The sequence below is a fragment of the Cynocephalus volans genome, chromosome 9, assembly GCF_027409185.1.
Source record: "Cynocephalus volans isolate mCynVol1 chromosome 9, mCynVol1.pri, whole genome shotgun sequence".
Classification (NCBI taxonomy): Eukaryota; Metazoa; Chordata; class Mammalia; order Dermoptera; family Cynocephalidae; genus Cynocephalus; species Cynocephalus volans.
Genome location: NC_084468.1, coordinates 7,550,724 through 7,575,192, shown reverse-complemented (window position 1 = coordinate 7,575,192; position 24,469 = coordinate 7,550,724). Strand labels below are relative to the sequence as shown.

The following is a 24,469-nucleotide window of genomic DNA, read 5'->3' as shown; positions in this document are numbered from 1 at the left end:
TTTGCAAACTATGCATCTGACAAGGGATTGATATCCAGAATATACAAGGAACTCAAACAACTTCATGGTAAGAAAACAAATAACCCAATTAAAAAATGGACAAAGGAACTGAATAGGCATTTCTCATAGGAAGACATACAAATGGCCAATAGACATGAAAAAATGCTCAACATCACTAAGCATTAGGAAAATGCAAACCAAAACTACATTGAGATATCATCTCACCCCAGTTAGACTGGCCATTATCAAAAAGACAGAGAATAACAAATGCTGGAGAGGATGTGGAGAAAGGGGAACACTCCTACACTGTTGGTGGGACTTTAAATTAGTGCAGCCTTTATGGAAAACAGTGTGGAGATTCCTCAAACAATTACAGGTAGGTGTGGACTGTCTTAAAGGATCTTTTCTTAGAAAATGAGGGTGGAGATAGTTGTTTGTGGAGACACATGTGTGTGCTGGCGTGAGCTTATATGTGCATATGTGTGCCCACGTGCTTGTAAATACAGTTTGGGCATGTGTATTTTGTGGGCATCTGTGTCCATGTGAAGTGTGTGTGCATTAATACCCACCCTGTGTTTGGCTGGGAATGCACAGGTGGTCAGTAACAGCAGGGGGCTGATTGTAGGGACACTAACAATGACTCATTTTTTGCAAACATTTTAGCAACAGCATTTGTTATTCAAATGACAATCATAGAAAATGCCTCCTAGCTAGCACCATGGAATAGAAAAATGAACACAGCTTTCCAAATCAAACAGGTGTGATTTCAAGCCCTACCCCTGGCTCTTACCCAACATCTCAGAACCTCAATTTTTTCATCCAGGTTGACATAAGGAGGAAACAAAAAAAGGTCTACAAAGCACCTGGGGCATAGCGAAGGGCTCTTCTCTCCCTTTTCTTCTACATTAGTTTAGCTCTTACTTAGTAACAAATTAACCTAGAACTTATGGGCTTAAAACAGCAAGTGTTTATGTGATAGTGTCTGTGGGTCAGGAACCCAGGCAACACTTCACTGAATCTTCTGGCTCAAGGTCTCCCAAATGCTGCAATCAAGGTGTCAGCCAAGACTGTGATCTCATCTGAAGGCTCAACTGAGAGGGGCTTTACTCCCAAGCTCATTCATGTGGCTATTGGTAGGCCTTGGGTCCTTGCTGGCTTTGCCCTCCAATACCTCCCCCCAACCCCCAGTTTCATGCCATTGGGTCTCTCTGTAGAACAGCTCACAGCATGGCTGCTGGCTTCCATCAGATCAAGAAAGTGATACAGCAAGACAGGGCAAGCAAGATGAAAATCACAGTCTTTTTAGTATCTAGTCTAAGGGTGCCATCCATCACTTTCATGATATTGTGTTCATTAGAAGCAAGTCATTAGGTTCAGACCACACTTGAAGGGAGGGGATTACAAATGTCATGAGTACAGGAGACAGGGATCATGGAGGTCAGAGGCTAGCAGTCTGTCCTCCAGCCCCCAGTGACTCACATCCCTCCCACGTGCAATATACACTCATCCCTCATAAGATCCCTAAAAGTTTCCTCCCTCTTCAGCACAAGCTCAAAGTTCAGAACCTCATCAAATCAGGTCCAGGGGTAGAGGCACATTCTTAAAAATAATTCCTTATGCACAGCTCCAGAGTACAGTTGCTCGTCATTAATTATTCTATGAAACTGAGGAGACACACAATCTGCTTCTTACGCCCCAAACAAATGGTGCAACAGGCATAGCTTAGCTGCTATATCTTCCTCCTTTATTTCTAGATTTTCAACAAAAGTGTTCTGTTTTTATATCTCACTAATTCACTTATTCAACAAATATTTATTAGGTACTTACTATATTCTCCTCATTTGTTTGCATTCCCATTTTACCAAAGAGGAATCTGAGAATCAGAAGTAAAATATTACAACTCAAATTTTTTTTCCTTCAGTTAAATGATCTCTGGAGTTCTCCATCAATGAGAACATTCTAGCCACATCAGCAGTGAGGTTTGGATTGGTTTGGCTATTTAGATCATCAGCCACAAAGATAGCCATTCAAATTATTTTATGTGGTAGAATATCTAAGAATAAGTCCAGCTAATTAGAGAGCTAGAGAGTCGATAGATGGAGTCATTGCTAACAAGAGCCCATTTAATATTGTAGCAAAAGCACAACGCCAGGAAGCAAGGCAGGACCAAGGCAGATAAATATGAAACATACCTAATGATTGTGTAGGCCAATAATGTTTCTCAACTGTGACTACACATCAAAACACATTTAAATTTTTTAAAATACCAAAGCTTAGGACCTATCCCTCAGAAATTCTGGTCCAACTGATTTGGAGTGGGAGCCAGAGATCAATATTTTAACTCTCAGGTGGTTCTAAGGGGCAGACAGGGTTGGGGACTACTGGTAGACCTAGAGTGGCAAATACTTAGAATGCATCACACATCCCCCACTTCCTAGGCCTATAATAGACATCAGGTTCCTCATTGCCATTGGTTGGAATGCAGCTTTGCAATCTCTTGTCACAGGATTCCGGGCAGTCACTGCCAATAAAGCCAAGGTGACACATGAACTGGGATATACCTGCTAACCCCGATAAGCCATGCTGGGCATGATTTCTCAATTCTGGAAATTATCAAGGGTGTGGAAAAGTTGGGCTCCCTCCACGCTGAGCAGACCTCACCTGATGTAGGCAACTGACATCTAATTACCCATTGATAAAGGGCTATTGGAAGAGCACAGAGGGTCAAGATGGAGAGAGAGAGAATTTTCTACAAGGGCTGATGAGAAACAGTTTCAGAACTCCAAGATATCTAGCCTGGAAAAGATGCACAGAGCAATACAGATGAAGAAGCATCCTCTGCCCAGACTCCTCCAAAATGTTATGTAAGACCAAAAGCAGGGAGGACTCTCCAGGGAGACAGACTCTCCTCAAATCCCGTTTCTGTCACTTCCTAGATGCATGACCTCACACAAACTATTGAACCTCTCTGAGCCTCCTTTTCCTCATCTTTCAACGGAGGAAGTGTTGCCCACTTCACGAGAACATGGCAACAGTTGCATGAGAAGATGTATATGAAGCACCACACAAGGTATGTGGACAACAAAAGCTGGTTGTCACCTTTATTCTGTCACTATTGGTGAAGTGCCAGTTTCCTCAGTTCACTGAGAGTCTTGAGGGCAGGGACAGTCTTAGAAGAGAAGAGAAAACAATGTTCTGAGCATTTCCCCTGGACCCAACCTTGTGTTAACATCCTACAAATGGAACCCATGCCTTCCCCAGGGACTGTCAAAACAATATCTCATGAACAGTGTCAAAGCACGATTCGATGTCTCTGCCCCCACTTGTGAGTTGAGGTGCTCATGTTCTTTTCAAGCCTTTCTCCCAAATCAGCCTGGAGATCCAGAGGGTCCCACATGGGCTCAAGAACATTGTCCCCTGACTCTCCCCTCCTATCAACAATTTCCTCCTTATCAACTTGACATCTTGTGCTATTTCTTCCTGTTCCAATCTGGTTTGCTGTGGAGACATTTAATCACTCTCCTGTATCTTGTCCCATGAGCTCTTGGTCTCCAGGAGCTTCCTGCACTGCCTGTACAATGGAGCACAGAACCACGACATGGACACAGAGAGGTGCTACCCTGTGCTCTCAGGTCTTAGGGACACAATCACAGAGCTGACAGTTTCTGAATTCTCACTGAGTGCATGACCAGACCCAGTCCACATGAATCATATCACATAATCCTGATAATAAACTGCAAGGTAAATAGCTTCTTACCCCCATTTTAATATGAAAAAAACAAACCAAAACAAACAAACAAAAAACCTGGGCAGATAAGTTAATCTCTTTGACTTCTAGGTCTCATGAACTAGGAAGTTAGAGATTCAGGATTTGAGCCAGGGGTGATGGTTTTAAAATATGTCCATAAGACATCAAAATGAATGCACGGGACTTGGTATATGCACATAGCTAGGCATAGAAATATATACAGATACTTATTGGCATGTATATATGCACATATGAATATGTGTGTATGTATATACATATATCTATTTCCGAGCTCTGTCTTTTGTGAAGAGTCTAGAAGCAATGTCACTCCAGTAGCAATGAACACCCTTGTTCTCAGATCTAGATTTCTAAATACCATTCTCTGCTAGAAGGGACCAGGTCTCCTTGGAGAAATGGCTGATCCCAGGACTTGGGCAGAGAGTATACAAGCTGGGTATGGAATGTCCTGTGTCACAAAGTAGCAAACTACTCAAACAATGACAGCATGTCAAAAGGACACGGGCACCAACTTGAAAGGGCTCCCACTCACCAAATTTGGGACAATTTAAACATCATGGTAAATACAAGTATGGATAGTAAAGGATTATAAGCTACTGGAAAAACTAGGAATTCCAAGAGTCTACACTGATGTAAATAAATATATTTTTAAAATGCTCTTCCTTACAGTAGAAAACCAACCATAAATTTCGAAACATGATGGAAAAATTTTAAAACATCATTTGACAACCACAGTAATAATTGATTCAGGGAAGGAAGGATGTTAAAAACCAAAGGGTGAAAGTTTGAGGAATAACAGAATATTTTTATAGTCTCAAAGTGTTTTTCTAAATGATACTTAGTAATTGCAAAGGGTTAAATAGTAACTTTATGGTAGAAACTGTCATACTGCCATGAGCAAAGGTTTGTTTTTGTATTTTTATTTATTTATTTTTAACTGACATGTAATAAATGTACATATCTATGGGATACAACATGATATTTGGGTACATGTATACAATGTGTAATGATCAAATCAGGGTAGTTAGCATATCCACCCTCTCAAACATTTGTCATTTTTTTGTGTTGGGAACATTCAGAATCCTCTCTTCTAGCTATCTGAAGTTACACGATAAATTGTTGCTGACTGTCGTGACCCTACAGTGCTATGGATAGGAGGGACAGGTTCTATGAGCAAAGTTAACATTGCTAGTAAAGGGATTAATTGACAGCACCCACCCCTTGAAATGACGCTGGAAATGAGGTCAGTGTGGCTTCTGTGGTATTCCTGCCTGACGCCCAAGTCAGAATCTAATCAGGAGGCAACACCAGGCAAACCCAAACTGAAGAACATTCTACCAAGTGACTGGCCAGGTGACGAAAGACAGAGAGGCAGAAACTGTTTCACTTTAAAGGAGACTAGAGAGACATGACAGCTTAAATATAATACGTGGTCTTGGGTTGTTTTGTTATAAAAGACATTATCATGAAACCTGAGTAAGGTCTGTATACTCAATAACCAATATGTTCCCTGCTTTTAGGAAGTATGCACTAAAATGTTTAAGGATAAATGGGCACCATGTCTTAGGTGATTCAGAAAAGAGAGAGAGGAACAAAGCAAGCAATCTAGTGATACAGTAAAACATTAATGTTTGGGGGATTTTTAAACATTACTTAAAAATTCTTCACACTATTTTGCAACTTTTCTCTAAGTCTGAAATTATGTCAAAATAATTTTTTAAATAAAATATAAAATGTAAAACATCCTCCTGCAAGTTATTCGACACTCTCCCCATCAAAAGGTGAAGTGTCATCCCCTCCCCTTGAATATGGGCTGGCCTTAGTGACTTGCTTGCAATGAACAAGTATAGTTCTTGAACGCTAGGTCATAAAAGGCTACTTGGCATCCACTTGGCTCTCCCTCTCTCCTGGGCATGGGCTTTGGAGCCCTGAGCCACCATGCAGGAAGTCCAGCCACCATGAAGCCACCAAACTGGAAAGACCATGTTGGGGGGACCTCCTAGATGTGGAAATGCCTGGGGAGCCTTTGCTGTTCCCTAGGGACAGAGGGTATTTTTTTAAGTTGCCATCTCCTGTCTCACCAACAGAACTTCCCCAATCAGAGGACAGGTAGAGAGAGACCACGTTTATTGAGCACCTGCTCTGTGCCAGACACTGTTCTCGGCCGAGAAGACAGCGGTGGGCAAGACAGAGCAAGTCTCAGCTCTTGTGGCCCTTGGCTTCCAGGACAATGTATAGGAACCTCCGAGTCCTCTTAAAATGTGTCAAGCCACAGAGTTCTTTAACACAATAGAAAAGTAAAGGACAAAGAACAGCACAAACGTAACCTCTGTGGGACATACACTTATTTCATCCTCACCCAGCGCCATGGGGTTTATGCGCCCATTGCTCAGATAAGGAAGCTCAAACTCCAGGAGGTGCCCAAATTCAGACAACTAATACATGGTGGAGCTAAAACTCGATCTCCAGGCTGTGGAGCTTCAAGTCCCGGGCAGGGTGGCTTTGTGGGCCTGCAGTCCATTGGCTTCTCAGAGCTTCTCAACTGCCCCACTATGGGCATTTGGGGCTGGATAATTCTCTGTTGTGGGGCTGTCCTGAGCACTGTCGATGTGTAACAGCATCCTTGCCTCTATCCACAAGATGGCAGTAGCACCCTGCACCCAGTCGCAACAACCAGCTATGTCTCCAGACATTGGCAACTGTCGCCAGTGGGGGCAGGAGGTACAAAATTACCCCCAATTAAGAACCACTGGCCTTAATGTAAACTCTGGTTTCACCACTTACTTGTCACATGACCTTGGACAAGCAACTTAACCTCTCCGTGCCTCAGTGTCCTCATCTATAAAATGGAAAAGTAACAATATGTGAGGTCAATGCGAGGAACAAATAAGAATCCAGGAAAGCAGTCGGCCCATCCATGTAAGGTCTCGGTACATGGACTATTTCATCCGTGACCTTATGATGCCTTCCCTTCAAACACAAAGCTGTGCATGGAGCAGGTGCACTATGAAGGTCTCCTAACCTATGGATGTAGGAATGAATCAGTTAACCAGATAGTTAACCAGTTAACAGAGAACTGAATATTCTGATTTGTGCATTAGTGCATTTGCTGAGGGGAATGTCTGGAAGCCTCTCTCAATCATCCAGTTAAGGTTAAAGGTCCCATGGCCAAGTTGCCTGGGTTCAAGTCAAGCTCTGCCACTCATGAGCTGTGTGACCAGGGGCTGGTTATCAAGCCTGCTAGTGCCTTTATTTCCTCATCTGTACAATGGGAATAATAAAAGCACCAACCTCACAGGGTTGCGAGGGTCGAATGAATGAATGTGTGTGTCATACCCAGCACAGGATGAACCTCCGCAGTGCCTGCTGTGGTTGCTGTTACTATCACCAACGTTGACCCACCATGCTGCTCCTTCACAGCCCTCCAGCCACACTGGCCACCTTTCTCTGCTCCGAGCATGCCAAGCACAATCCCATTCCCAGGCCTTTGCTCTTGCCGTTCCCCCTGCCTGGGTCACTCCTTCTCCTAGATGTCAGCATTGCTCCAACATTTACTACATCCAGTTCTCTCTTTATCAAACCTCTTCTGAGAGGCTCCCCTAACCACCCTCAATAAAACAGCAGCTTCACCACTCTCCTCACTGTTTTACTTGCCTCACAGCAATTACCACTGCCTGCTATTATGTATCACGGCCAGTGCAGTACAGTACAACACAGTACACTATAGGACAGCGGAGTTTATCGGCTTGTCTCTCCACCACTAAAATATAAGCTCCAAGGCAACAGAGAATTTGATTGAAGGCTCTATTCCCAGCATCTAAGACAGTGCCTAGCACATAGTAGGTGTAAATAATTATAATGAATGATGAGCGATATTTTACAGAAGGAAATTCCAAAGCCCTTACATAGTCCATTTTCTGTAACGCAGAACTTATTTAAACCGAAACCTAGAACAGCGTTTGACACAAAAGATTTTTCTTCTAACAACCTGTTCTTTAGAATATAATAGCTGTATTATAGAGACTTCCAGGTCAGTTGGATTTGCATTTCTCAAACTGTTCCCCATAACTATGGACTGCAGAGAGACAATAATAGAAATTCCACAAAAGATTCACAAAGTCAAAGACACTGGGAAACAAGTCAGAATTCTCCCACACCTGGGGATTCATAATGCACAGGAAAAGCTCTAAAAAGCCCTGTAGAGAAAAAAGGTATTGAACCTGGGTTTGCTGAATTTATTTCACCATGGAACGTTAACATCTGTACCACGAAGCACAATTTGGTAAATAGCGGTCCACAGAAGCAGATAGAACGTGAGGCCCAGAGAGGTTATCTGACTTCCTCAAGGTCACACAGCCACCTTCTGAATCCTAGAGCAGTGTGTTTTTCACTGTCCCTGACGTTGCCCTAACAGTCCAGTTGGCTATCAGTTCACAAGAGGTCAAAAACTGAACATAGACCTCAGATTCCAGTAACAGTTTGATTAAATCATATACGAAAATTAGTGTACTGAATAGGATTTGCTTTCAGTCTCACTGTTCCAGAAATATCCAGTTATGCATTCAACAAATATTGATAAAGCACATGTGCCAGGCACTGCACATTTTGCAGTGAACAAGAAACGGCTGTAGAAAAGACTGACAGTAAAATTATCCTTAAAGAGACCAAAATTGATTGAACTGTCCTTGATAAGATTGCTTCAAAGCTGGGACTTGTAAGAAATTACATATTCACATTTCATTTGCTTACATTAACTGTGTTCACATTCAGATCTAATAGTAATCATACACTCTCAACTGGAGTGGTACTGAAATAAAATGCTCCCTTTCACTGTGCACATTGCACAGAGGAAAACCAAAAAGATTGGAGTTAGTTGGGCTTTTTTGTTGAGCATCTCAAACTACAAATTTTCCTGTTTCAAGTTCATTCAAATTTCGTCTCTGGCTTCTGCCTTACAGTTAAAATGCATTCCCCTATTTGCTACCGTCTACAAAAAAATAAAAATAAAAAGGCCGATTTAAAAATGGAATTTATTTTTGAAAGCATATAACTCACACATTTTGAAGTCCTTCAGAAAATATTGTTTATCAAAAGTCATGTCATTCTAAAACACACTATAGACTTGAGATGGAGAAAGATCGAGCTATTATTCAAAATGATGCTTTCAATGAATTGATAACATCTGCCTAGGATTCAGGAGAACTGTCTTATGTTATTTTAAAAAATAAGATTCCAAATAAGAAAAAAATATATATTAGGGTTGTGGGCTTGAGAAGTCCATATCTGATGCCATGGCATTAAAGCCAGCTTTCAGCACACACTCAAGATCTGTGTATCCAATAAAAAGAAATTAGAGAAATGAGGAACTCTTCAACGTCCTTTGCCCTGTGTGTTCATTTAAGACCAAATTGACAGCAGAGAAAATAAATGCGCCCTCCCAGACCCGGCGAATATCGATACACTCGTGGTTTCGCCAGGAGCATCCTAAAAACCAGTCTGGCAAAGCAAAGATAATTACCCCATAACACACATAATTTGTGTTTATTAGACACCAGAACAAATCAGGAAGAATTCCTCAGCTATAGAAAAGATACCTGCGAGCACAGAAAGCAGAAAATGCATAAGCACAGGGCCACGGGAAGCAAGACACAGGGAAGCCACCAGCCCAACCCATCACCACACACACACACACACACACACACACACACACACACACACACACACACACACACACACACACACACACACAAAACCTGTTGTTTAATAATCAACCCAAACACAAGTAAGTCACTGGTTTAAAGGAAGAGAAGCGAGGATATTAAGGACCAACTATCACTTTTTTTAAAAGATGAAACACCACTTTCTTTCTCTAGTAGGACCATTGGCCCATCTCCGGTAGGCTGGGGTATATTTGACTGAGTTTATTCCAACTGCCTCTGCAAATCAATGGGGTGAGGTTTCTAAGCACAGGAGCTACTACAAAAAGACACAGAAACACAGGATAAACTAGGCAGCACTGGAAATGCGTGCGTGTGCTTGTGAATGTCTGTGCAGTTATGCAGATCCACGAGGGTGTTTCTCGTGCACTTTAATGGAACCCATTCGGGGTGAAAGGGGTTATTTTGCCCAATGAAATCTCTCCTTCGCAGTCCAGCTCCCAGACAGACTCGGCGGCAGGGTCACCATCAGGGGACGTCTGAGAGAGGCGCGACATAGGATCCAAAGGGCTCTCCTCCTTGCCCACCTGCTGGCCCCCAGGGGTCGCCGCGCTGGGGCTTGTGTGGATGTGGGCAGCTGCGGTCCCCTCGTGGAAGACAGTGTCTTGGTGGCAGGAGACGAGCTCATTGCTGATGTTCACTGTCTCCACTGGGGTCCGGGAGCAGAGGGGGCTGCACCCCAGCAGCTGTGCAAACACCTTCCGGAAGTCGGCATTGAAGGCGTAGATGACGGGGTTGAGGGACGAGTTGGCCCAGCCGAACCAGACGAAGACGTCGAAGGTGGTCTCGCTGACGCACAGGAAGCCGGCCCGAGGGCCCGAGGGGGGTCCGCTGCAGAAAGGGACCAGGCAGTTAAGGATGAAGAACGGCAGCCAGCAACACACGAAGACCCCCACTATCACCGACAGCGTCTTGAGGACCTTGGTCTCCTTCCGGATGGAAAGTCGCAGGCTGGTGGCCGGCTCACAGGCAGCGCGGCTCCGGCAGCTCTGCGCGCGCTCCGCGGCCCTCTCCAGGGAAGAAATCCTGCGGATCTGCAGCCGGGCGACGCGGTAGATGCGCGTGTAGGTCACGATCACGACGGCCACGGGGATGCAGAAGCTGACGAGGGAGGAGGAGATGGCGTAAGTTCGGTTCAGGCTGGAGTCACAGGTCACCGTCACCTCAAGTTTCCCGGCTTCCTCCCAGGGCGTCCCGTTGGCAGGAGCGGATGGCAGGTCCACGCCACCCCAGGAGCCCGCCTTGTCCCTGTGCCAGTTGAGCTGGACTGGAACGAAGGAGATGAGGACAGACAAGGTCCAGGCCAGGCCGACCATGACCAAGGCCACGCGCCGGGTCATCTTGCGCTCGTAGCGGAAGGGCCTGGAGATGGCCCAGTAGCGGTCCACGCTGATGACGCACAGGTTCAGGATGGAAGCGGTGGAGCACGTGATGTCGAAGGCCACCCAGATGTCGCAGAACGCCCCGAAGGGCCAGTAACCGGCCACCTCGGCAACCGCCTTCCAGGGCATGAGCAGCAGCGCCACGAAGAGGTCGGACACGGCCAGAGACACGATAAAGACGTTGGTCATTTTGGCGCGCAGGTGGCGGCTGCGCACGGCGGCCGCACACACCAGCACGTTGCCCAGCAACGTCCAGACGATGAGCAGGGTCAGGAGGCCGGCGGTGACCACGCGTGCGGGCCCAGGCGGCGCCGCCCCCGCCGAGCCCCCGAGGGCGCCCCCCTGCGCCCGCTGCTGCTGCAGCCCGAACCGCGCCGGGTACGCGGTGCCGTTGCGCCCCGGCCGCAGCATTTCGGGCTCGGCTGCAGGCGCGGTCTGCGCGCGGTCCCAACTGTAGCCCTGCGCACCCCCGGCGGCCCCATCGGGCACCCCCGGGGGGTGCGCCCGGACCCTCAGCCAAGGGACCCCCGAGCCCCGGGGGCGCTCACCGTGCGCGACGCCGGGCCCCGGAGCGCGCGGGGACACCTCTCGCCTCCTCAAGCGCCTCCAGTCGGTGGTCGCGTTGAGCCCCTCCAGTCCCGGGGCCGGGGGCGGGAAGAGGCTGGTGCTCGCGGGCGGCCGGCGCTGCTCCCGGGAGGTGACAGTCTGTGTCTGGTTGGGAGCCTGGGAAGGCAAGAGCGAGCAGCCACCACCGAGCTCTGCCGCGCTGCCGCCGCCCCTCGCTGCGCCCGGGCCCCGCGCTCCCGCCTCCCGCGCACCCGCCCCACCTGTGCCTTGGCGCCCTCACTAGCCGGCTCCACCCGACAGAGCCTAGGGCCGAACCAACAGGTCTGAGAGGCGCCCCAGTGCCAGACCCTAGTCCCGGGAAGACGAAAAGGTGCTGAGCCCAGCCCTGGTGACCTGGCCACGTTTGGGGAGCAGAGGGAAGGGGCAGCGGTGGGGACGCACGGGCTTCTAGACTGAGAAAGAGCGTTTGTAGGGTAAATAGGGCCGCCTTGGATTGCCCACAGACCGGAGTCCCAATCCGAACTTTATTCCTGACTGTGTGACCTTGAGCGCTCTACCTAACCTCACTGTGCCTTGGTCTCCTCATGCGCAACGTGGGAGAATGACGCCTCCTCCCCCGGGTGGCAAAGGGTTCTGTGAACCCATCTGGGAAGAGGTGCGACGTAGACAGTGTCTCCTAAGAACGGTATCTTTCTCCCAAACCCCTCCCTCAACACCCATATGGAGACTAGGGCTTAACGGGACCACTTAGGACGCTGTCTTTTCCCCACGACCACCCCCAATCCTTGACCGATTTTTCCTTTGGGGACTGATTTTGGATGAACCCAGAAGATGGGGTTGGGGAGCCCCCCGAGAGTTGGAAGCCTCCTCTGTACAGAGCACTTTCACAGTCTTTCTCTTTTTTAACCTTGAGATGGATGGACCAATATCTCAGTGTTTAACAGAAGAGGAAAGGAGGCTTGAATAGGTAGCCCAGAGCCCAAGCCGGAAAAAAACGATGGGAAAAGAGTGGTGAGGGGGAAGAATGTTCTGAGCTCCTCGCACACCTCCCAGCTGGCAGGCTTCAGTGGCGTCTCTCTGCAGGTGCTAGGCTCAGCGGAAGGCGGCTGGGAGAGAACTGCGGGAGGCAGCAGCGTGCTGCACAGACCCATCCGAGACCCGCTGGCCCAGACACTTGCAGTGCAGGGAGGCCTAGGAACAGGGGGACTGGACTTGCTGATCCCCGCCCTGCCTCTCTCCACCCAGACCCACGTACATCCTTCACCCTGGTCCCCACCTGTACCCTGGGCCAACTTCTAGTCCCCATCTCCTTCGGTGCTTTCTGCTGCTGGAGATGGCAAGGCCATCTGTCCAGGTGCCGAAGCCTGAAACTGGACAGTCATATTCACTTCCTGTCTCTCCTCATCTCCTAGGAGCTGGGCCACTCCTCTCCACCACTGACATCCCTATCCAGGCCTCTGTCTTCTCCAACCTGCATTATGGTGACACTATCCTATCCTCCAGGCTCTGCCCTGATCCTCTGTCCTCCCTCCACTCGACAGCAGGCAGAGCGATCTTGCTCAAATGTGACTACGATCATGCCACTCCTCAGCGGAAGCCCCTCAGAAGCTCCCGCAAGCCCAGTCCTTGGCCAGGTACAAAAGGTCTTTTAACCATCTTACCCTTGCCTTTGCCCACAGCTCCTACTGCTCCTGGCACTCCTCCACATGCAGGCTGGATTCAAGCCACCACCACCACCACCAGAAAAGAACGTGCACAGTAATTCCCCAGATGGGTCATGTGGTGATTCCTCAACCTGGAATGGCCTTTATCCCACCCTGTCCTGGAGAACACCAACTCATAATGGCAGAACAAAACTTGGATTTTGGAGACAGGGGTTTGAATTCCAGTTATTCATTCTTTTATTTGGCAAATATGAAGGTATTTCAAAAAGTTTGTGGAAAAATAGAATTAAAAATAGTGTGAATCTTCCCATGAACTTTTTGAAGTACCCCTGCATTTATCGCACACCTATGTCTAGATGCTTTATGTACGTATATATATACACAGTCCCTTCCCTCTAAGAACTTGCAGTCAAGTGTTAGAGACATACTTCAACCCAGGAATTATCCAAAGAAGTATACAGTTACAACCAGATAAGTGCACAGCCTTAGGGAAGTGTACAACAGGGGGGAATTGACCAAGAACAGGGAAGGCTTCCCTGGAGAAGTTTCTCTTTGGGTTGAAGTCACAGCTAAGTAGGCAAAGGGGAAGTCAAAGAGAAGGAAAGAGTATGGCAGGCAGGAAGAACGGGCAGTTACTAGCTTTGGGATCTTGGGCAGTTTACTTGATCTCTCTGAGCCTCGGTTTCCTCACCTAGAAAATGGGTTAATAATAGTAGTTTAAAAGATGAGCGTGGCAAGGCCAAAATAATTAATGCCCAAGTGTTCTGAGCCTCCCTTCTGCCTGTGGCTGTGCCTGTGAATTTCCTTGCCCTGGGCTGCTCTCTGAGGAGGATTCTGCCCTGACTTTTGCCACGGAGAGTCAGAAAATAGAAGTATTATTGGAGCTGGGAAGCCAGAGAAGGAAGGAATGGTCCCAGGAGAAAGAGACTGTGTTTGATTTCACAATAAAGAGCAGGGGGAGTGAAGTGGGGAGAAAGACCAAAAACCGGGAGTGGATTTTCCCAGGTAAGATTGTGTGAAACGTGGGGTATGAACGAAAGCAGATAGGAAAGGAAAAGGGAATTTTATTCTATTTTTTTTAAAAATTTTTTTGTAGGTCACCAGCTTTGTGTTTTTATTTTTATTTATTTATTTTTATTTGTTTTTTATTGAATCATAATTGAATCAATATTTTTGGGATTCAATGCTGACATATGTTGATCAAATCAATATTACTAGCATGTGTATGGTTACAAATTGTACTTATTCTTTATGCCCCTTGTCCAATCTCTCCCCATCCCCCTCCCCTCTGCCCTCCCACCACTGATAACCCTAGATTTCTTCTCTCCTTCTGAACAAGTAATGGTTACTCTGTTGATTTGTTGCCTAGATGATCTGTCCAATGCTGAGAGGTGTGTTCAAGTCCCCCAATATTATCATAGAGCAAATGCTTCTTCTGTCACTCTGGAGTAGGCTTTGTGGAGAGAGACATCCTCTTCTTTTCTTTGATCTCTGCTGGGACTCTCCTGTGTCAATGCACTCCAGTGGCTAGTGGACCATCTGCATGGTGGTTGTGACATCTAGCTGCTTTCATGGCCTTGGCACTGGTGGTGTGCATGGTTGTGGGCAGGGGTGTCCATTTCCCGGCTCAATGTCCTGGGCCTCTCGGTGGGACCCCAAGACACTTTGGTGTGCCTGTTTGTGGGTTGGGGTTCCAGTCCCTAGATCCATGCCCCAGGCCCCTGGGCAGGGCCCCCAGGCACTGGCAGTGTCCCTGAGTGTGGGTGAGGGGGTCCAGTCCCCAGCTCATTGCCTCAGGCCCCCAGGCAGGGCCCTGAGGTGCTGGTGGTGTGCCTGGTTGTCGGAGTGGGGTCCAGTCCCCAGCTTCAAGCCTCAGGTTGGAAAAGGGAATTTTAGAGGAGTCCCATTGCCTTCACAGAACTTAAGATCATAAGTGAAGAAACTGAGTGTGGAAGTTACCTTTTGGCTCTTGAACGTAACACTATTTAGACACTGAGCCACATGGATCATGGCTCTGTGAGTTGTACATGGAACTTCACATTAGAATCTTTCCCTCCTTTTAGATCTAAGGCTATCACCTCTCCAGGAAGCCTTCTCAACTCTTCTGGACTGTACAGTGGTCCTATGCTCCAGTAGAGCCCTGGGTTGGCTTATATTGCAGTAATTATGACACTGTATGAACCGTATCATTCATCCACATGGCTGGCTGGCCCTCTAGACTCTCAGCTTCTTAATCAAGGAAGTCTGTCTCATTCATGTGTGAATTCCCCAAGCCAACACAATGAGTGGGCTCTTGACAAATATTTGTTGGTAGATGAGTAAGAAAAGGGGGACTCTGTGCTAAACACAGTGAAATCAATGGGCAGATGATCCAAACAATCAAGAAAGACACACACAGTTCTTCCAGGGCTTATATTCTAGAGGGAAGACAAATTATAAACAATTTTGAAAACATGATTATGTCATCTAGTGATATAGAAAAGAAATCAAACAGAACAATGAAATAAAATAGCTCAGCTGGAGGGACAAGGGGCTTCAAAATGGGGGTCAAGGAAGCCTCTTTGTGATCAGAAAGATGAGAAGGATTTAATCGGGCAAATACAGGGGGATAAACCATTCTAGAAGAGGAAAGTGAGCCAGTGCAAGGCCCTGGGGCAGAACAAGCTTATCTGAGAAGAAGTGAAAGGGTCGGGATGGCTGTAGCATGGTGGCCAAGAGAGGCAGAGGCATGAGATGGGGAAGGAGGTGAGCCCTGTGAGGACCTTAGAGTCTATTTGAAGGTCCAGATGGCTGGAGTTAAAATCCCCTGGACTGGATGATATCTGAGAGCCCTCACTTCTCTAATGCTACAACCTGTAAGCCCCAATAATAAGAGCTTGGAGGCTTCAGGGATGATGGGAGAAACTGGAATGCTATCACAGAGGAGATCCAGGTGCTTTCTCCCAATTCTGACCTTTCGATTTTATAAACAGGTTTCAAGGCTGAGACCCAAAAAACTCTAACAAATATAGCATGGACACTGACCAATAGCAGCAGGTACCGCCCTGTAGCAGGGCACCCCTTGCTGTGCCAGCATTAACCCTTTAATTGCTGGTCGTAGGGAGGTCTGGGAGAGTCCCAAGAAAGGAACCAGGAGGTCCAAGGTAACAAAGGTCACTCAGCTGGCTTAGGGCAGTGGTTGTTTACCAAGTGGCATGAAAATGTTTTCGTACCTGGTGGAGTCATAGTGGGGTGTCCAGCTGAATATCGGTGGTGGGAAGGACCACGGTGCAGGGCCAAGATCTGGGGAGTGGACTTGCTGAAGCTGAGTCCAGGGGGAGCCTGAGCTGCTTCCCTGCCCTCCCCTGATCACCTTCTCATGCTTCTAGATGCATGTTGACATCTCAAACATATTCAGAACGTTCTTTATCACCACTCCCACTCCTGTGTCGCCTTCGGCATCCTTTCCACTTGTTCTCGCTTGCTCCTTATGGCAGAGATGCCCCCAGCAAAAATCTGTGTGCCCCCTCCCCTACATTTAGTGAAGCCACATGTTCCAGAAGCATAGCTCTGAGGTGGAGAAGGCCCATGTGGCAGCTACTCTCCAAAGACGGCCTCCCAGGGAACCACCCCTCCTGGTTTTCATGGTTCCTCCCACACTGAATCAGGCAGACCCCGGGTTGGCAGTAGAACGTGGTGGACGTGATGCTGCATGGCTCCTGAGGCTGGCTCACGAGAAGACGTGCAGCTCCCACTTTGGTCATTTGGAACCTTTGCTCTTGCGACTCTCCCTACTGGGTGCACCCACCATGCTGCGAGAAGTGAGAGCCACATGGGAAAGCCACAGGGAGGGTCTCTGGTTGAGAGCACAGCTGAGCTCCCAGAAAACAATCGTGTCAACTGTCAGCCATGTGAGTGAGCTGGCTTGGACATTCCAGACCAATCTGTCCTTCTGCCACCTCAGCTACAGGGATGGCCCATGACCCCAGGAGTGCCCACCACTGTGCTGAACCTCCTGGCCTCGTTGATCAGCTGAGCAGGGAAACATGTCCCACACAGGCTCAGGTGGAATTCTTGCCTGGATTGCTGTGTAGATGCTGGGGAGAAAAGTTGGGTCTCTTTCTGCTGCGATGGCTAAGCTGGGATGCTGTGTGCCTTGGGTTTCCAGGCAGTCATTTTCCTTGTTTGCAATAGGAAAGAATGAGGCCCATACAGAGAATAATCCGAGAGACAGAGAATGTTGGTGGGGTTGGGGGGAGGAGGAGGAAGAGGAGGAGGGGAGGAAGAGGAGAGAGAGAAGAGACAATGACACCTTTGAACCTCTAAATACAGTCATACACTGGTCTTGCAGCTACAAAATCACCCTTTTGCTAAAACATGTCTAAGCGGAGTTTTGGTTATCACCTGCAACCAAAAAGCCCTGCCTAGTGCAAGGAATAAACGACACCCACTGGTGGTGTGACAAGGAGCTTTACTGCCTGTTTGGGAAGCACAGGAGAGAGGACCCTCAGGCTGGAGGGTGACACAGATTCCCCAGCCTAGGGGGTGCAGGGCATTCCTGACAGAGGGAACAGCGTGTGCAGAGGCTCAGAGGCACAAAGCTTCACATGTGAAAGGATAAGTTTTCAGAAGTCTAAAGGTTTTCCCTGTTATTCAAAGAGGGTTTCCCATTGTTTTTGCAAACTGAGGGTTTTCTCTATATCAGTAAGACTTTGTGTATGCAAAGTAGAATATGCAGCCAGGTGGCCACAGCACGTGTCTCTCCAGTCCTCCCAGGTAGGGCTCTGTGAGCCGCTTGTCTGGTGGGGACGATGGTTTCGTGTACGCACTAGTTGCTCTCTCTGTCCCCGGATCTTTTCCACATTTTTTCAAAGAGCTAGGCAGAGTTTAAAATGACTGAAAACCAGGGTGTCTCTTTGAATTATCCTCAGAACACAGCCTGAGAACACAGCCCCATCAGCACAGACTCTAACCCACTAAGCGGCTAATGAACTCCTTTATTTTAGCCCAGCCCGAGTCCTGGTCTCAGGGGATGACAGTGAGGAAATGACCCTTTCAGACGTTTGGCTCCTGTGAAATTGCACTAAGAGGATTTTCATAGAACATTTTAGCAGAAAGGGAGTTTTCCTAATCCAGTCAGCAAACAGTCCCCTGTTTGATCTCAACGATCCTCCTTTTTCTGAAGCTGTATTGTGAACTGGATTTACTTCACTGGGACAAACGGCAACATGAATAGGAAAACAGTCATGATGTTGCTGCTGCAGCCGCCACTGCTGGCATCAGAAGACTCGACATCGTTTTACACAAGAAAAGCTTGGTTCCTGGGCTACGGGATAGACTCTGAGTTCCCACCAGCAGCCCTGCCAGCGGCTCAGCTTGGCTCGTGGAGCCCATTGGAAAGGTGGAGATGCCCCATCTGCATCACCTGAAGCACAAGCCCACTGATGGTGGTCCCAAAGCCTCCTGTTTAGACCCACAGGTCAGGCCCTGTCCTCCGTCTCCCCAGCTCAGGAACAAGAAGGTTGCTGGCAGGCTAACATGGCTGTCCAGAAGTTTGGCACATTGGTTAGGCAGCACTGTGTAGATGGGGCAGAAGGACGGGCTTACATGACAGTCCTAGGTTCAAATCCTTCTTCTCCAACTTGCTAGCTCTAGACCTTTGAGCAAGCTGCTGAACCTCTCTGAGCCTCAGTTGCTTCATCTTTAAAATGGTAACACTCACACTTACTATGGAGAGATATCATAAGTGAGATGCTGTACTTACAAAATGGCAAGTCCCTGTGTTGGTCAAGTTTTGTTACAATAATGCTGCATAACAAACAGCCCCAGGATCCCAGTGGTTTAAAACAACAAATACTGATTTCTCGTTAGCAATCTGCACTCAGCTGGGGAAGCTTTGCCTGGGACTGTGGGTCAGTTTCCTCCTTGTGTCTCTCGTCCCCAGGCCAGTGGTTCCCTGGAGCTTGCTCTTCTCTTGGCGCAGGGTGGGAGCCAGCAGGGCCACCTCAACCCCACATACACTTACAGCCTCTTGTGCCCCGCAAAGTTCCATGTATTTGAAATTTAATCCTGGGCTTCTGGTCAAGATGGTGGAATAGATGGTCCCCAGCATCACTCTCTCCCACAAATCAACCAATTTACAACTATTAAAAAGCAACAACAGCCAAGCTGGGGCGGCTGGAGCTCAGGGGAAGAGAAGAGACCTATGGAGTGCATGAAGGTGGGAGAAGCCACGATGAGAGAAAGAAAGGACTGCTCCCACTATTTCGAGCCCTGGCTGCTTCCAGGCTTGAGCTGGTGAGCGCACATAGCAAGAGCTGGCAAAAGCCACAGCTGTGCCCTTTGTGTGAAGTTGCTTGAAGGTGGCAGGGGAGAAGAGGGCTTTGGTGGCCTCCAGGCCAGCAAGACCATTATCAGGGTTCCCATGGACCCACGCAGGAGTAAGAAGCCACAGACAACTGAGAGAGGGAGCCACCCAGAGGCCAGTGAGTCATCACAAGGGACTGGTGCACAGACTGTCCCATGAGAAGTGTTTGGAGTGCAGACAGTGGGGGCGAGGGGCCCACTTGGGGAGCACTGGGACACAGCATGGACAGCTGATCTGCCCTCCAGTCAGCAGAGGCCCATTCAGTGGAAACTGGTCAGGCGTAAAGAACTGCAGGGGGTACAGTTTGCTGAAGGTACTCAGGCCCAGACCAGAGTTTCCACATAACCCAGGTGTGCCGAACCTCACAAGACCCAGAAGTGCTTACTACATCAACAATTAAAACCTGAGCTGCACGAAAAGCCTTCCCTGGGGAATCAGCAGCAAAGCAGCAATTTAGCTCAACTACAGGGCTCAAGGGCTGGTCCCCACAGGAAGTTCCCCCATTTTAGAAATAATAAAAGGACAATAAATTAGTTCTAGTACAGAGTTTAAGTGGTGGGAACAGCAAATTATCCAACACAGAACTGAAAGAAAAAACAAAATACCCACAGATCAGAGAAAATTTTAATATTAAGCAGTAAAGATCTCACACTATCAAAGAACACCTATAAAACCTAGAAGGACCAGAAGTCCCCTGGACTCTCAAGCCCTGACGACCACACCCAACCAAGTGACGACTACTAGGCTACCGCTGGGTGTGCCCTGGCTCAGCCACACACCCCCGACATCCGTGATCAGCCCAGTGACGACCACCCAGCCGCCACAGGAAGCTTCAACCACACCCCACCTCCTTCCTCTTCCTCATGCCCTATTTCACTTCCCATTCCTCTCTCCCCTTCCCCCGCAACTGCTCTGCAACAACATCTTAGAATGTAAAAAAGGAATCATATTAATAAATGAAAAAAATTTTTTAAAATAAATAAATAGGAAATTTAATCCCCATTGTTAAAAGGGTGGGAAATATTATTATGGTAATGGAAAGGTGGGGCCTTTAAGAGGTGATTAGATTATGAGGACCATGCCCTAGTGAATGGATTAATCCATTAATGGTTTAACAGTGGACATGGACATGGTTATGATGGCTTTAAAAGGAGAGCAACTGAGAAGGTTAAATCTCTCTCTGCTCCTGCCATTTTGCCATGTGATACCCTGTGTCACTGTACAGCCACCACCAATAAGACCCTCAGCAGATGTGTTCCCTGGACTTTGGACTTCCCAGCCCCCAAAACTGTAAGCAATAAATATCATTCTTTACAAATTACCCAGTTTCAGGTATTCTGTTATAAGGAACAGAAACATACTAATACAGGAGGCATGACAGCTGGATCAGGGGAAAGATACATTAAAGGACATTACTGGGACTGTTGGCAAAATTTTAATGTGGACTGTATATTAGATATGAATCAGTCTTGAATTTCCTGAATTTGAGCACTAGACTCTCCTTGTTCTTAGGGAATACATGCTGAAATGTTTAAGGAAAAAGAGCAAGATGCCTAAAACTAAATTTCAAATGGTTTAGGAAAAGATACATAATATAATATAATATATTAAAGCAAAAGTGGCATATAACTCTTGGTGAGTCTGTGTGAAGGGTATATGAAAGTTCTTTGTCTTACAACTTCTCTATATACTTTAAATTTTTTCAAAATAAAAGAAATATATATATATAATATATATTAGGAATGCTTTCAGCTGTGAGTAACAGAAAGCCTGACTGCTTGTGGCTTGTGCACTAAAGACATTTTATCTCACATAACAGGAAATTAAGGAGCAGGCAAGGACTGGTGCAAAAGCTCGGTAAGGTAGCTGAGGCCCCAGACCCTTCTTGTCTTTTCACCCAAATGCTCCACCTTTCTCCCACTACCACATTCAAGGCAGGAAGAAGGGCGGGCTCATCTCTTTCTGATTTAGTGACCATAATCTTTCCAGGGCGCCCAGCAGAAGCCCCTTACTTATTGTCTGGACTAGGAGTCAGCAAACATGTTCTGTAAATATTTGAGGCTTGCTGCCAAAGCCTCACATATGGTCTCTGCAGCATATTCTGTGTGTGTGTGTGTGTGTGTGTGTGTGTGTGTGTGTGTGTGTGTGTGTGTGTGTGTGTGTTTTACAACTCTTCAAAAATGTAAAATTCAGCTCTCAGGCTATCATTTGCCAACACCTGGTCAACCCTGTTCACGTGCCCACCTCTGAACAATGTCCAGCAAAGGAGGAATGGGTTTACCACACTCGGGTAGACCAGTCACCCAAAACTGATGTTCCAAGGACACCTGGTTGGGGCACTGGGCAAGGTTGCTGCTGCCGGAAAGGCAGGCTGAGATCCACTTCTTTCTCCAGCGTGAGAAAGCCAGTGGCTGCTGCTTCTCCCGATCCAAGGAGGAGACCAGAACCCACCATCATGAGCCAGGTCTGAGAGCAAGCAGGAGGAAGAAATTTAACCAGGCTTGAAGCTCCATCTCGAATGGAGGGCCTGACTGTGTGCTAGAAGCAGGCAGAGTATCTCTGCCAAGGTCTTGAAAACTATAAAAGGAAACATGGCAGTCCCCAGTGCCCACGGTGTCCCCGGCACTTCTCCAGGCCCCGTGGCGGTCTGGTGCTGTGAGGGCAGCCACGTGTCCGTGCAGCCATTCAGAGAGGCCCTGGGAGAGAAAGAGGCAAGCCCTGAGAGACAGCATCAATACAGAGGTCATCACAGGCGCCAGAGGACTAGAAAGGGACTGAGCAGGGTGCGAGGTGAAGCGCAGCAGGGGTCTGTTTGGATGGATGATCAGGAGAGACATCTATGCACGGCCTGAAGGAAGAGAAAGAGATGGATCCTTGCAGAGAGAGCAGCACGTGCAAAGGTCCTGAGGTGAGGAAGAGCCTGGAACAGACAAGGAAGAGAAGGGAGCTGGGCGGGGCTGCGGCGGTGCAGGAGGAAGGGGGCCGGGAGGTGGGGGGACAGGGGCAGGACTGGCGTCAGAAGATGACAACGTAGCAGGGGCCAGATCAGAAGGCCCTGATAAACCAGGGTGGGACTTCGTACTTTCTTCTAAAAGCAATGGGAAGCCATGGAAGGGTTCATAGCAGATGACTTGATTTGATTTACATAGACAATTAGCAGTACTGTCACTGTCATGGTGGTCTATGTGTTATTAATGTTCCTGAAGCGCTGCACAGGAATTACCCTCCCTTTTGCAGGTTAAAATACTGCGTTCGCCCTTGTCCTGTCTCCTCCCCGTAGTCCCAACAGAAGTGCCCTGCAAACCCCAGACTCCTCCGAAACCTCTTGATAAGGACAAGGGGAGTAGGGACCCGTGGGGATCAAGTGGAGGGAACATTCTTTGCTGAAACTGTAGCGAGTTCTTGGCTTCCCTATAAAACCTCAGAATCCTCCCAGCCCTCACCTGGAAGCGGGGACAGCCATCTCTGACGCCGCTATAGGGGTCCCAGGCGGTAAATGGAGTACAACTGGGACATCTTGTGCCCACCCCTTCATTTCTCACTCTTGAGGCAACTGCCTACCCACCGGGTACCCCCTTTGAGGTCTGCCCCGAAAGTACAGGTGAGACGGATCCGCAGGAAAGGCGCCGGCGCCCCCTGCTGGTCGTGCTCTTCCACAGCAGGGCTCAGGTTCCGAGTGGAAGAACCAGCTGTTTGCAGCCGCTTCCTCCTCCACCCTGTAAAGCGGGGTGCAGCATCTCATCACTAAGTGAAAATGAGATATCCTGTCAGTTGACTGATTGTTCTGTACACAAATCCCCAAGAAATCGTGTGACAGATATGCTTATCAAATTGACTTTCTTTTTAAGATGACATGGCTATAGGAAAGAGCAATGGAGTTCTAAAAATTGGCGTAATTGTCCAAATGCTAAAACTTCCCAGCTACGTGGGTGTGATAAAAAGCTTCCGTCACTTCACACAAAGTAACAATGCTCACCTGACCAGGTGGACCCTGAGCCGGGACTTCACAGACACAGATAGAGATGGATACTTGGGGGTGGCGCCACTGTAAGGTGGGTGCAGGCGTTATTCCCATGGATTTCAGGACTGTTGTTTGTGGTGGGGAGACAAGCGAGTCTGATCTGACCCCCAGGCGAGGGCAACTAGGAGGACACCGGTGGTATTTGGTTCAGCAGTTTGGGAGGCCTTGTGGGAGGGCACCTCTCCTAACACACACCCTGCTGCCAGGGGGGAAGGTGGCCACCTGGATGCCCAGCCCCACAGCTCTTGCCCGTCGACTCTGCCTCACCAAGGGCCATGATACCCAAAGAACGTGCATTCAAATCCTGGTTTCACGGATTCAGGGATGAGCTCCAGCCGTCAGATGCGCAGGCTCCTCCTCTATAAAGTCACAACAGGTAAGTAAGTGTCTTAGCTCAGATTGCTGTAACAAAATACCACAAACTGGGTGGCTTCTCGACACCAGACATTTATCTCTCACAGTTCTGCAGGCCGGAAGTCCAAGATCAGGGTGCCAGCATGGTCAGGTTCTGGCGAGGGCTCTCTTCTGAGCTGCGGGCTGCCTACTTCTCCTAGTATCCTCACATGGGGGAAAGAGCCGAGTCTCTCTGGCCTCTTCTCACCAGGGCACTAATCCCATTCATGAGGACCCCACCATCATGACCTAATTACCTCCCAAAGGCCCCACCTCCAAATATCATCACATTGGGGTTAGGGTTTCAACATGTGCATTTGGGGAGGGACACATACGTTCAGTTCATTACAGTAAGAGACTGCCCTGATGGTTTGTGTGTCCAGGGCATCATCCCCTCGAAGAAGACCCATATGGGAAGGCAAAGCAATGTCAGGTTTCCTGATGAGCACAGAATCATCCGTGGGGGAGTGAGTCAGGTGATCTTAACAGCTAATGGCTTTGAGCTGCCCCCACCTCGGGGATCTACCTGCCAAGGAAACCAGAACCCACTGGTGTTGACACCCTCAACTCAACAGTGGTGGATGAACATTGGAAATTTACCTTCTCTGGTGGC

General features: G+C 48.1%; 1 protein-coding gene across 1 annotated transcript; it reads right to left on the bottom strand.

Annotated features, from left to right (window-relative positions):
• Positions 1–9,854: 9,854 nt before the first annotated feature.
• On the bottom strand, positions 9,855–11,276 carry DRD5 (dopamine receptor D5). Its single transcript, XM_063107271.1, has one exon. The coding sequence runs from the start codon at positions 11,274–11,276 to the stop codon at positions 9,855–9,857; it is 1,422 nt and encodes a 473-aa protein (XP_062963341.1).
• Positions 11,277–24,469: the final 13,193 nt, after the last annotated feature.

Bases quoted from the DNA above. Each gene is read 5' to 3' on its own strand.
- DRD5 (XM_063107271.1), bottom strand. From the start codon at position 11,276: ATGCTGCGGCCGGGGCGCAACGGCACCGCGTACCCGGCGCGGTTCGGG.